The sequence below is a fragment of the Oryctolagus cuniculus genome, chromosome 7, assembly GCF_964237555.1.
Source record: "Oryctolagus cuniculus chromosome 7, mOryCun1.1, whole genome shotgun sequence".
NCBI lineage: Eukaryota > Metazoa > Chordata > Mammalia > Lagomorpha > Leporidae > Oryctolagus > Oryctolagus cuniculus.
The window spans coordinates 151,384,089-151,398,149 of record NC_091438.1 but is presented as its reverse complement, the minus strand read 5'-3'; the positions used below and the strand labels follow the sequence as shown (position 1 = coordinate 151,398,149).

The window sequence follows — 14,061 nt, the reverse complement described above, 5'->3', positions numbered from 1 at the left end:
GCCAGGAGCCTCTTCTGGGTCTCCCACCTGCCTTCTTCTACTACTTTCCCAGGCCTTAGCAGAGCTAGATCGGAAGTCAAGCAGTGGGACTTGAACTGGAGCCCATATGGGATGCCAGCACTGCAGGCGACTTTACCGGCTATGCCACAGCACTGGTCCCCTCTTTTTTTTTTTTTTTTTAGATTTATTTATTTAGGCCGGCACCGTGGCTCAATAGGCTAATCCTCCGCCTTGCGGCACCGGCACACTGGGTTCTAGTCCTGGTCGGGACGCCGGATTCTGTCCCGGTTGCCCCTCTTCCAGGCCAGCTCTCTGCTATGGCCCGGGAGTGCAGTGGAGGATGGCCCAAGTGCTTGGGCCCTGCATCCCATGGGAGACCAGGAAAAGCACCTGGCTCCTGGCTTTGGATCAGCACGATGCACCGGCTGCAGCGCGCCGGCCACAGCAGCCATTGGAGGGTGAACCAACGGCAAAAGGAAGACCTTCCTCTCTCTCTCTCTCTCTCTCTCTCTCTCACTGTCCACTCTGTCAAAAAAAAAAAAAAAAAAAAAAAAAAAAGATTTATTTATTTAATCGAAAGTCAGAGTTACATAAGTAAGGGGGAGACACAGAGAGAGATCTTCGAACCACTGGTTCACTCCCCAAATAGGTCCAGGCTGGACCAGGCTAAAGCCAGGAGCTTCTTCCAAGTCTCCCATGTGGGTGCAGGGGCCCAAGGACATGAGCTACCTCTGCTGCTTTCAGAAGCACATTAGCAGGGAGCTGGATCGGAGGTGAAGTAGCCACGCCTCATACCCATTTGGCACCAATATGGGATGCCAGTGCTGCAGGCAGTAGCTTAACATGCTACACCGCAGTGCTGGCCCCTAGCTTTCTGTTCTTAATGCAGCTGCTCTAGGTCAGGTCTTAGAATATCTTGCCCAAATGATGGCAAATTCCTTCTAACTGGTCCACTTGCCTCTAGTATTTCCCACAACACAATATCCTGCATACAGCTGCCTGAACAATTTTCCTGAAATATAGATCAGATCTTGTTACCCTTTTAAATCAGTCTACAAGACAAGGTTCAAATGACTGCAGTCCTACTTCTGTTCAGCTACACAATACCCACTGTTACCCACAAAGCCTATAGACCAAAAAGCTTATGTTGCACTAGCTCTTTCTTTTTCCTTCATTGCACCCTTGAAAGTAGCCTGACAAGCGCCACCTGCAAAAATAAAATCAGGGTTCTTACTCCCATCAGGTCTACTCAAACCAGCATAGTCTGCAAGGTGGGCATCATGGCACAGCTGGTTAAGTTGCTGCTGGGAGACTCACATCTTTCACTGGGGTGCTGGTTCTAATCCAGCTACTCCCCACTTCTGATTCAGTTCCCTGCTGATGAGCCTGGGAAGGAAGATGCCATCTGAAGTACTCGAGTACCTGCCACCCACTTGGGAAACCCGTATGGAGTTCTGGGCTCCTGGCTTCGACCTGGCCCAGCCCTACTGTTGCAGGCATTTGAGGAGTGAACCAGCAAATGGAAGATCTCAGTATCTCTCTTTCTCCTTCTGCCACTGTTGGCTATCAAATAAATAAACAAAACATAAAAAAAAAAATAATAATAATACAACCAGCATGGTTGAAAACACAGACCCAGTATATGCTGCCAGAATTTCTAACAGTATACAGAAGATACAGGCTTCATAAAGTTGAACCAAGTGGCCTTCCTGGAATGGTTTACCCAAGACATCCACCCAATGAAAAACCATGCTAGATCTTATACATAAAATAAAATAAAAATTCAAAGAGGAGGGTAAAAACTATACGCTTATACATACACCATCCCCCAAAATCTAGGCTACTTCTGGCCCTGCTTTCACTTCTACCTAGGAATGGTTGTGATGAAATGCTACCTGTCTTAAAAAATACAACACCAGAACTCCTTTATAACTACTGCCTCCTCCAACTGAAAGTGAACTCTGCCTCCTCTAACTTCCATAGCATTTCCTCTTCACTCTCATTCAGTATCTTACACATAAAAATTATCTACTACTATCCTCTAAAAGACAGTAAGGTCCCTGGGAGCACAGATGCCTTTATCTTTATACTCTTATTTGTACACAAGCTTCAAACTGAGGCTGCTGAAGAATTTAGGGAGATCAATCTACCTCTCCAATTTCTTGGTGCTCCTGAGACTGCCTACTCAAACCTTCATGTGCAAAACCAAGCAAACATCTGAAGTTGTTATCAAGGCTATGGTACGTCTTAGAGTTAAACCAAGGATCAGTGATTTGGGTTAAAAAATGACTTTGACAACAACTGAAAAGAGAAGAAACATCAGCTGTCAGACCTCGCTTCCAAGGCAGCAAAAGCAAGAGGAAAAAAGGGGATTTTAAGGGAACGTGAATAACATTCTTTATATTCCAGGGAACTCATTTAAACCTGCACTGTACCCATAACAAGATTCAATATCTCCCCTCTTTGTCCAGAAGATTCTGTATTTCTCCTATTGCCTTTTCATTTTTGTTTTTGAACAGGCAGAGTTAGTGAGAGAAAGAGACAGAGAGAAAGGTCTTCCTTTTTCCATTGGTTCGCACCCAAAATGGCCGCCATGGCCGGCGCACTGCGCCAATCCAAAGCCAGGAGCCAGGTGCTTCCTCCTGGTCTCCCATGCGGGTGCAGGGCCCAAGCACTTGGGCCATCCTCCACTGCCTTCCCGGGCCACAGCAGAGAGCTGGACTGGAAGAGCAGCAACCAGGACAGAATCCAGCGCCCCGACCGGGACTAGAATCCGGGGTGCCGGTGCCACAGGCCTCTCCTATTGTTTTGTTTCGTTTTGTTTTTGTTTTTGACAGGCAGAGTAGACAGTGAGAGACAGAGAGAAAGGTCTTCCTTTGCCGTTGGTTCACCCTCCAATGGCCACCGCACCGTGCTGATCCAAAGGCAGGAGCTAGGTGCTTCTCCTGGTCTCCCATGGGGTGCAGGGCCTAAGCATTTGGGCCATCCTCCACTGCACTCCCGGGCCACAGCAGAGAGCTGGCCTGGAAGAGGGGCAACCGGGACAGAATCCGGCGCCCCGACCGGGACTAGAATCCAGGGTGCCGGTGCCACAGGCGGAGGATTAGAAAAGTGAGCTGTGGTACCGGCCTCTCCTATTGTTTTGTTTTGTTTTGTTTTGTTTTGTTTTTGTTTTTGACAGGCAGAGTGGACAGTGAGAGAGAGACAGAGAGAAAGGTCTTCCTTTGCCGTTGGTTCCCCCTCCAATGGCCGCCGCACCGCGCTGATCCAAAGGCAGGAGTTAGGTGCTTCTCCTGGTCTCCCATGGGGTGCAGGGCCTAAGCATTTGGGCCATCCTCCACTGCACTCCCGGGCCACAGCAGAGAGCTGGCCTGGAAGAGGGGCAACCGGGACAGAATCCGGCGCCCCGACCGGGACTAGAACCTGGTGTGCCAGTGCCGCTAGGAAGGATTAACCTAGTGATACGTGGCGCCGGCCCTCTCCTATTGTTTTTATCACCCCACTTTATAGGATACTACTGTCTTTCCTCCATTGCTCAGGTATATCGTCTTCAAGGGCAGGAACTATGTATTATTTTTCTCAATATAAAAACAGTCCTTGGCCTTTAAAATAGTAGACAATATCTGCACATCCTATGAAATCAACACAATTCCAGTAGTAAAATAATAGATCAGGGGCCAGCACTGTTGTGCAGTGGGTTAAAGCCCTGGCCTGAAGCGCCAGCATCCCATATGGGTGCCGGTTCAAGTCCTGGCTGCTCCACTTCCAATCCGGCTCCCTGCTATGACCTGGGATAGCAGAGGAAGATGGCCCAAGTCCTTGGGTCCCTGCACCCACGTGGGAGACCTGGAGGAAGCTCCTGGCTCCTGGCTTCAGACTGACACAACTCCAACCATTGTGGCCATCTGGGGAGTGAACCAGCAGATGGAAGACCTCTCTCTCTGTCTCTACCTAACTCTATAACTGTCTTTCAAATAAATAAAATAAATCTTTAGGAAAAAAAAAGAAATAATAGGATCAATGACAAAGTTTCTCAGTGAGACCTCATTTCACCTAGAAGAAAGGGGAAAAGAGTGCCCAGAGGATTCTTAAGCTTCTTGAAGAAAAAAAAGTTTCCTGAAAGTACTTGTTCTTGACAGAGAAAATGACGTCAGACAAAACGTCTCACCTGCATACAGACAACTGAGGCTGAGGACCGTCACATCTTGTAGACGGGAGGGACTGAGAGGCTCCAACACAGGTAAAGAAAGGGTATCCAATGCCATAGTCACATCAATCACTAGGGAATGAAAACTGGAACATAACAGAAAGATCTTAGAATCACTCACTTTTAATTTGATAAACAAAATCAGCATCCAAAAAACTAACCAGCTGGATCTCTTTCTCATTTGAATGCAAAGCATAAGCAGGGTGGAGTACCTTACCCGTTACGAACTGCAGTGGCATCTGCAACAGTTGCAGGCATGATGAAGAAGGAATTGGCCAGCACTGCATCTTGGAAGCGATTGATGTAACGTAGGAAATATGGCAGGTTCAAGCATACACGCAGCAGCTTCTCTGAGCCACCTGCATCAGTGGAAAGGCACCTTACAAACAGCTCTCACAGACTTCTGTAAGCAGAGGAACCAGCTTTCTGACAGTCATTGGGAATCTTACCAAGCTCTTGAAGACTAGCCACATTCTGAGCTATGAAGACATTCTTGGTTTTGATAGCAGAAGCTTGATCTGTGGATGATTGCTCATCACTTTCCCCTTCCACCTGAAGAAAAACACAAGGCCTGTCAGGACCCTGTGCACTGCCTGCCACCCTGGAGTTCAGAATCAAACCAACTGTGCAAAGTAAGCAGTAGCACCTTGGACACGCTTCAGATTTCCAGTTAAGAGTGGAAAAACATTCCTCACTAATGTTGGAGATGATACAGTTTTTCTTTTTATAAAGACTTATTTATTTGAAAGTCAGAGTTACACAGAGAGAGGAGAGGCAGAGAGAGAGAGAGGTCTTCCATCTGTTGGTTCACTCCCCAACTGGCTGCAATGGTCCAAAGCCAGGAGCCAGAAGCAGATTCCGGGTCTCCCACGTGGGTGCAGGGACCCAAGGACTTGGGCCATCTTCTACTGCTTTCCCAGGCCATAGCAGAGAGCCAGATTGGAAGTGGAGCAGCCAGGACTTGAACCGGCGCCCATATGGGATGCCGGCGCTTCAGGCCAGGGCGTTAACCTGCTGCACCACAGCACCAGTCCCAGTATAGTTTATTTTTCCAAGATCAATCTCTCTGTGTGTCTGTTTCTGACTCTCCTTCGCCCTGTAACTCTGCCTTTCAAATAAATAAAACAAATCTAAATATACAAATTCTATGGATACAGAGTGATATCTTTTATAGAAAACCGTAATATGTTATATTTGTCCATTTGTGATAAGGAATATTTAGATGAACAGTGATAAAAATAGTAATAACTATGGAGAGAGGAGCTAGAGAGAATTTTTTGCTTGAATTATTCAATTATTTTTTCTAGCATGGCATGCAAATCACATTTTTATATTATTATCTGAAAGGCAGAGAGACACAAGAGACAAAGATCTCTCTCCTGCTTAATTTTCCAAATGCCCAAAATACCCAGGCCTGGGCCAGACTGAAGCCAGGATCCTGGAACTTAATGTGGTCTCTGACATGGGTGACAGGGACCCAACTACTTGCAGTCATCACCTGCTGCCTCCCAGGGTGCTCACTAGCAGGAATCTGGAATCAGGAGCAGAACAGGACTTGAACCCAGGCACTGTTCAAACATCAGGATGCAGACATCCCAAACAGCATCGCTCTTTTTTTAAAATGCTTTATTTATTTATTCAAAAGGCAGAGTTATAGACAAGGGGAAAAAGAGAGAGAGAGAAACTTCCACCTATTGGATCACTCCCCAAGTGGCTGCAACCAAGAATCCAGAACTTCATCTGGGTCTTCCACATGGGTGCAGGGGCCCAAGCACTTGGGCCATCTGCTGCTGCTTTCCCAGTTCCTTAGCAGGGAGCTGCACTGGAAGTGGAGCACCTGGGACTTGAACAGGTACTCATATGGGATGCTGAAATTGCTTAACTTGAAGTGCCACAACACCAACCCCCGATTTTATATCACAAACATCAAATATGTCACTTTCATATTCTAGGGTTACCCTCTTAAATCCAGAGATGAGGACATCTGTCTGACGGAACTCACCAGAGTCTGCGGACTGACAGGTGGAGATGCTATAGTTCTAGGATTAAAAACTGAGGTCAGCTGGTTCAAAAAATTCATCTGGACCTCCTTCTGCCTCAGCTCAGGGCTTACTGGTGAAGCCAACTCTTTCTGATCCTCCACTGTAAAACACAAAAGCACAAAAAGGGATGAGAAGACCACCACCCAAAGGTAAAACAGGAAGAAGCTGGCTAGGAGGGTGGCCACGTCACCAGGTCTGTTGACGGTACCCACCATCTGAAAGCGTCTTCACTGTCTGTGGTAGCTTGGCAGATTTCATCATCGCCGTAAATGTGATGATTTCAGTTCTATCTAGTCGACTACAGCCAGTGCATAGGCCCTTGATTAGAAGAATCAAGTGTTTCTGAAAAGAAAACAAATTCAAATTATGTCTTTCAATAGGTGTCTTCCTACTTTTAGGAATTCTAATGGGTAAAGGGCCAAATTTAGGCTCATAGAAATAACTATAATTTGAGAAAAAACATTATAGCAGAGATTACATGCTGATGGCTCTCAGAGAACATACTTGGCTTGCAGATTGGTCTTAATCTGTTCACAGTATTCTGTTTTAATTTAAAGTTATGGCCAGCTTTTCAAAAATGGGAACGTTTCCCTTACAAATAGCAGTGATTCACCAGACAGAGCACTTTGAGTCTCCATTCCTACACAGCTGCAATCAGCCAGGGCCAATAGTATTTTGCCCTTGTAGTTGGGGCCTGAAACCTTCTCAACTAGCACATTTTACTCATTTTGTTTCCTGCCTGATCCATGTAGGTATGTAAATTTCCAGTCCTTGAAAAAGATCACACAGTTCCATGTACAAAAGATTAGCAAACTACAGCCCCAGTGCAGTCCCAGGCCCATTTCAGTAAGTTATGTTTAATGGAGCACAGCCAAGTTCATTCATGTGTGTACTGAACATGGCTTCTTTCACACTACAAAGGCAGTGACTATTTGCAAGAGATACCATGTGGCCTATTAAAGAAATGTTTTACCAACCTCTGCTCTATGTCATCCATTCTCCATCAATTCCATTAGTCACAATCCTGCCTCAAAATTAGGACCAGAAATTGGGCCCATCACTCTCACCTGGGACACAGCACAAGCCTCATCTGGATTCTCCAGGCGCAGGAGAGAAAACTCAATTAAGACTTTACACGCTGCTGCCACCGACTGAAGCTGGTTCCGAGGAACTAAGAAAGATATAAATTTTACTTAACCTCAGACTGTTCAGCCTTACAGTCAATAAATCAAGCAAAACAAGCTTTGAGCTGTATATTCCCAGAATCCTTAATATCATTCTGATAATTATTCACAACCAACAATCCAAGAGACTAAGGTATTCTGACAGATAACCATCAGCTAGTTACACATCAATTTGATCTTAAAATCACTGGAAATTAAGATAATTATAATAGAAAATACTCACATCACAATCAGCACCCAGCTCTTCAAATATATTAACTCATTTAATCCTTAAGCCAATTCTATGAAATAGATATCATCTTCTTCCCCTCAATTTTTGTTGTTGTTGTTTTTATTTATTTGAAAATCAAGAGTTACAGAGAGGAGAGACAGAAAAATCTTCCATCTGCTGGTTCACTCCCCAAATGACTGAAATGGCCAAGGCTGGCCCAGGAAGAACCCAGGAGCCAGGAACTTCATCTGAGTCTCCTAGGTGAATGGTAGGGGCCCAAACCCTTGGGCCATCTTCTGCTGTTTTCCCAGGTGCATCAGCAGTGAGCTGGGTCAGAAATGGGGCACTCAGGACTTGAACTGGCACCCATGTGGGATACCAGCACCACAATGCCAGCCTCATCCTTACCCTAAATTTTTAATTTTTTTTTTAACATCTATTTATTTATTTGAGAGGCAAAGGCAGACAGAGATCTCCCATCCACTGGTTCAGTTCCCAAATGGCTGCAATGGCTAGAGTTTGGCCAATCTGAAGCCAGGAGCCTCTTCTGCGTTTCCCATTTAGGTGCAGGGGCCCAAGGACTTGGACCATCCTCTATTGTTTTCCCAGGCCGTGGCAGGGAGCTGGATTGGAAGTGGAACAGCCAGGACTCGAACCGGTGCCCATATAGGATGCTGGCACTGCAGGCAGTGGCTTTACCTGCTATGCCACAGTGCCATCCCATCTTTCCCTTAATTTTAACAGATGATCAAGGTGAAGCAAAATGAGGTGAAATAACTTGAACAAAAGCACAACTAGATTAAAACCCAAGAAGTCTGCCTCCAGAGTTCATGCTCTTAAACACCACATTATACTCTCTCTCTCCTTTCCCATAGGTTCTAAATGAATTTCCCAAAAGAAAAACAAAATTTCCTTAGGTTAAAAGTGACTCTTCCAGGGTCGGTGCTGTGGCATAGTGGGTAAAGCCGCCGCCTGCAGTGCCGGTATCCCATATGGACACCAGTTCAAGTACCGGCTGCTCCACTTCCCATCCAGCTCTTTGCAATGGCCTGGGATAGCAGTGGAAGATGGCCCAAGTCCTTGGGCCCCTGCACCTGCATGGGAGACCTGGAAAAAGCTCCAGGCTTCTGGCTTTGGATCAGTGCAGCTCCAGCCGTTGTAGCCATCTGGGGAGTGAACTAGCAGACGGAAGACTTTTCTTTCTCTCTCTCTCTCTCTCTCTCTCTCTCTCTCTCTCTCTCCCCCTCTGCCTCTCTGTAACTCTGCCTCTCAAATAAATAAATAAATAAACTTTTTAAAAAAGATTTATTTATTTACTTGAAAGTCACAGTTACACAGTGGGGGGGGGGGGGGGGGCGTCTTCCATCCAATGGTTCACTCCCCAATTGGCTGCAACGGCCAGAAGCATGCCAATCTGAAGCCAGGAGCCGGGAGCAGGGGCCCAAGGACTTGGGCCATCTTCTACTGCTTTCTCAGGCCATAGCAGAGAGCCGGATTGAAAGTGGAGCAGCCGTAGACTTAAACCAGCGCCCATATGGGGTGCTGGCACTGCAGGCGGTGACTTTACCCGCTACACCACAGCACCTCTACCCACTACGCCACAGTGCCAGCACCAATAAATAAATATTTAAAAAAAAAAAAAAAGTGATTCTTCAGGGGCTATGCCTGGGAAAGCAGAAGACAGCCCAGGTGCTTGGGTCCCTGCCACCCATGTGGGAGACCAAGATGGAGTTTCAGGCTCCTGGGTTTAGGTTGGTTAGCCCTAGCTGTTACAGTCATCTGGAGAGTGAACCAGCAGATGGAATATATCTTCGTCTCTCCCTCTGTTACTCTGCCTTTGAAATAAATTTAAAAATACATAGTTCTTAAAAATCCCTTCACATACTAGACAAAACGGAAGAACTCACACTCTCACCAGAGCAAACAAGCAGCAGAGCCTTAGTTACTAACCCCATGTGTTAAGAAATTAAAACACCAACAATGACATTAGTGAAATCAATGAAATGTTTCTGACCAAGAAAGGAAAGGATATGAATTAATGGTTATGAAGCAGGTATCTAAGCCCAACAGTTTTTAAACCCCACTTAGGGGGCCGGCACTGTGGTGTAGCAGGTAAAGCCTCAGTGGTGCCAGCATCCCATATGGGCACTGGTTTGAGTCCTGGTTGCTCCACTTTCCAATCCAGCTCCCTGCTAATGCGCCTGGGAAAACAGTGGAAGATGGCCCAAGTGCTTGGGCCCCTGCACCCATGTGGGAAACCTGGAAGAAGCTCCTGGTTTCAGATTGGCCCAGCTCTAAACACTGTAGCCACTTGGAGAGAGAACCAGCAGATGGAAGAGATCTCTCTCTCTCTCTGCCTCTCCTTCTCTGTAACTCTTTCAAATAAACAAATAAATCTTAAAAAAAAAAAAAAAAAGAAAAACCTCATTTGGGAGGCAAGTGTTTGGCACAGCAGTTAAGCTGCCACATGGGACAACCCCATCCCATACTGAAGTGCCCAGTTTAATCCTGGCTACTTTACTTCTGATACAGTTTAGTACCTGGGTTCCTGCCACCCCTGTGGGATATCCAGGTAGAATTCTGGGCTCCTGGGTTTAACCCAGCCCAGACCCACATCTGTCTATCTCACTGCCTTTCAAATAAAATGCAAATAAACAAAATTTAACTCCCACTCTTTTATTAGCCTAGATCAGGGACCATCTGGGGCCTCACCATCACAGACAGCTGTCTCCACTCCTAGGTGAACTCTACTCTTAGAAGTGCTAAAACATGGACTTCATTAACAACTTGTTCAGACACTCTAACAAGAGAACAAACAATCCTCCTATTCACAAGCTCTCAGAAGGCAGTGACAGAGCGGAATACTTACTGAGGCTGCAAACGGTTGTAATATAGTGTGTGGAAAGTGCAACAAAAGATGAGTAGAATGGCTCATACTGCTTCTCATGGTGCAGGATTTCTGATTCACTGCAAAAAAAAAAAAAATTCGGACATTTACTTAGTGCTTACTATGTGTCAGGTACCCCTTTGTAGGCACTGGCTTATTTAATTCTTTAGGCAATCCTACTTAGTAGGTAGTTATATTATCTGCGTATTCAAGATTGAGAAAGCAAAGCTTCAAGAATTAAGTATCATGTTCAAGCTATCAGACTCAACATGATGAGGGGGAGCACTTGACACACTAATTATGAAGCTTCCTGGGAAAACAACATCCCATACAGGAGTGCCTGGGTTGGAGCCTTAGCTCCACTTCCAATTCCAGTTTCCTGCTAATGTGTACTGTGGGAGGCAGCAGATGATAACCAAAGTACTTGGGCCCCTGCCACCCATGTGGGAGATCCGGATGGAGTTCTTGGTCTTGGTTGTTGCAGGACCAACAAGTGGATGATCTCTCTCTCTCTCTCTCTCTCTCTCCCTCCCTCCCTCCCTCCCTTTCAAATAAAATGAAAACAGAAGAGGAAGGAGAGGTGGGGATGGGGCAGGAGAAATAGGGGAGGAAGAGCAGCAAAGGTTAATATAAAGAAAACATCTTCAAATTCACTTAGAACATAAAGAAATGAGAAAAAACATAATACTGTATTTTCCTATATCACTGATTGGCAAATACCAAAAGCTAATTGATAACCAAAGAGAGTAAAGCAGGGCACTAAAATACTATTAGTGGGAATACAAATTAAATAATACATTTGGAAGATCAAACAAGGTTAGCCCATAATGTAGTTAATTAGCATCAACGAAACAGTAGACACCAAACGTGGAGGAAGGGTGGGGAGGTGCCTGACTTGATCAGTGTACACTGTACGCATCTGTCGAAATAGTGCACTATGCCCCATAAAAGGTGTACAAGTATACATGTGAACCCAAAAAAATTTAACAAAAATTGGGGCTACTGTTGTGGCACAGCTGGGTAAGCCACTAGCGACACATCACATATGAGCTCTGGTATGAGTCTCAGATGCTCCACTTCCGAATCAACTCCCTGCTAACACGCCAAGGAAAGCAGCAGAGAATGGCCCAAATACTGGGCCCCTGCTACCCACATGGGATTCCCAGATGGGAATTCTAGGCTCTTGGTTTCAGCCTGGCCCAGCACTAGCTGTTGCAGCCATTTAGGGAGTGATCCAGCAGATGGAAGATTTCTTTGGTGCTGAGTCTCTCCAACTCTCTCTGTAGCTCCGTCTTTCAAATAAATAAATATTTACAAAGAAAAAATTAAAATAAATTTTAAATAAAAATCAACAACTCAAGGTAAGAGAAATTTTCTGATTTCTGGGGCCAGTGTTGCGGTACAGCAGATTGGACTGATATCCGCAATGCCGGCATCTTGTATGAGCACAGGTTCAAATTCTAGCTCGTCTACTTCCAATCCAGCTCCTCGTTAATGTGTCTGGGAAAGTGTCAGAGAATGACACAAGTGCTTGGGCCCCTGCTACCCACCTGGGAGACCTGGAAGGAGTCCCAGTCTCCTGGCTTCAGCCTGGCTAGGCCTAGCCATTGTGACCATTTGGGGATTGAACCAGCGGATGGAAGATATATGTATATATCTATATGTCTGTCTTCCCCACTCCCATAACTCTGCCTTTCAAATAAATATTATTTTTTTTTAAAGAAATTATTTGAGCAGTGCTAAAGTCCAAAATTCACCAGGTACAAGTCATCCCCACCTCCCCCTGTGTGCAGGCTAAAGCTAAATCACAACAGATGCAGTGACTTTTATCCACACCCTTGTCCCGGCTGAGGAAATGCCCTCTTCTGTGAAAATCTGGAGCCCACCTTGGTCTAAGGCCTGGATACATGTAAATCAGCTTCTCTACCAAATCAGATGCTAATCCACAACCCCTGAAATGTAAAGGCACTAAAATGTATATTTTCATTTAAATCAAAAGGGCAAAGAGATGTGACTAATGCCTTCCCCCCGGAGAAGCTTCCTAGCAAGAAGTATCAGCCTAGGAAGGGAAATGTAAGCAGAACTCTGTTCACTGCCAGCAAGACTATCCACCTGCCAAATGAACACAGGAGCCAAAAACACCAATGTGGGGCCGGCGCTGTGGCACAGCAGGTAAAGCTGCCGCCTGCAGTGCCAGCATCCCATATGGGCGCTGGTTTGAGATCCGGTTGCTCCACTTTCAATCCAGCTCTCTTCTATGGCCTGGGAAAGCAGTAGAAGATGGCCCAAGTGCTTGGGCCCCTGCACCCACATGGAAGACCAAGAAGCTCCTGGCTCCTGGCTTTGGATCGCCCAACTCCAGCCGTTGTGGCCATTTGAGGAGTCAACCAGTGGATGCAAGATCTCTCTCTCTCTGCTTCTGTCTCTCTATAACTCTGTCTTTCAAATAAATAAATAAATCCCTAAAAAAAAACCAAAAAGACTGATGTTCGGAAGGCACCAATGTGAGTGACGAATCACCTCTAAAAACACTGAAGATGAGGCTGGCGCTGTAGTACAGCAGGTTCCTGGAATGTTGCAGTTCCACATGAGTGCCTGCTTGACTCCCGGCTGCTCCACTTCCAATGCAGCTCCCTGCTAATGTACTTGGCAAAGCGGAGGAAGATGGCCCAAGTGCTTAAGCCCCTGCTACCCACGTGAGAGACCTGGATGGAGTTCCTGGCTCCTGGCTTAAGCCTGGCCCAGCCCCAGCCATTGGGACCATTTGGAGAGTGAACCAGCAGATGGAAGATTCTCTTTCTCTATAACTGTGTCTTTCAAACAAATAAATCTTTAAAACACACACACACACACACACTGAGGAGTCTGCCACTGCAAACTATTTAGGGATCTATCAAGAATAAATGGGCCGGCGCCGCGGCTCAACAGGTTAATCCTCCACCTAGCGGCGCCGGCACACGGGGTTCTAGTCCCGGTCGGGGCGCTGGATTCTGTCCCGGTTGCCCCTCTTCCAGGCCAGCTCTCTGCTGTGGCCAGGGAGGGCAGTGGAGGATGGCCCAAGTCCTTGGGCCCTGCACCCCATGGGAGACCAGGAGAAGCACCTGGCTCCTGCCATCTGATCAGCGCGGTGCGCCAGCCGCAGCGCGCCAGCCGTGGCGGCCATTGGAGGATGAACCAACGGCAAAAAAAGGAAGACCTTTCTCTCTGTCTCTCTCTCTCACTGTCCACTCTGCCTGTCAAAAAAAAAAAAAAGAATAAATGGTAATGTATCACAAAGTAGTCCTTTAGCTTAGACTAGCCCCTTATCAAGAAAAAAACTTATGCAGCACATATGATGTGTGAGGATCTTCCTGTCCACCAAAGGTCACTTCTCCTTGTTTGTCAGGACAGATGAAAAGGAAGAAACAAAAACCTATAAATACCAAGCAACACTTAAAAAGTCCCTGTTGTATATCTGTCACCAAACTCCCAACTAAACCCTTCCTTTTGCATTAGTTTTTCTTCCATTTTCATACTTGTACATGTCTATT

At 46.1% G+C, this 14,061-nt stretch overlaps 1 protein-coding gene across 8 annotated transcripts in view; it reads right to left on the bottom strand.

Annotated features, from left to right (window-relative positions):
- Positions 1–14,061, bottom strand: part of UBR4 (ubiquitin protein ligase E3 component n-recognin 4) — a 158,650-nt gene that overhangs the window by 137,790 nt on the left and 6,799 nt on the right. For all 8 annotated transcript variants that reach the window (XM_051858039.2, XM_051858043.2, XM_051858042.2 and 5 more), the window contains exons 2-8: positions 10,514–10,611; positions 7,317–7,420; positions 6,462–6,591; positions 6,210–6,349; positions 4,657–4,759; positions 4,425–4,566; positions 4,169–4,293 (exon numbers count right to left, since the gene is read on the bottom strand). In XM_051858039.2, coding sequence (XP_051713999.2) covers positions 4,169–4,293; positions 4,425–4,566; positions 4,657–4,759; positions 6,210–6,349; positions 6,462–6,591; positions 7,317–7,420; positions 10,514–10,611 — 842 coding nt within the window. The remainder of the gene's footprint in view (positions 1–4,168; positions 4,294–4,424; positions 4,567–4,656; positions 4,760–6,209; positions 6,350–6,461; positions 6,592–7,316; positions 7,421–10,513; positions 10,612–14,061) is intronic.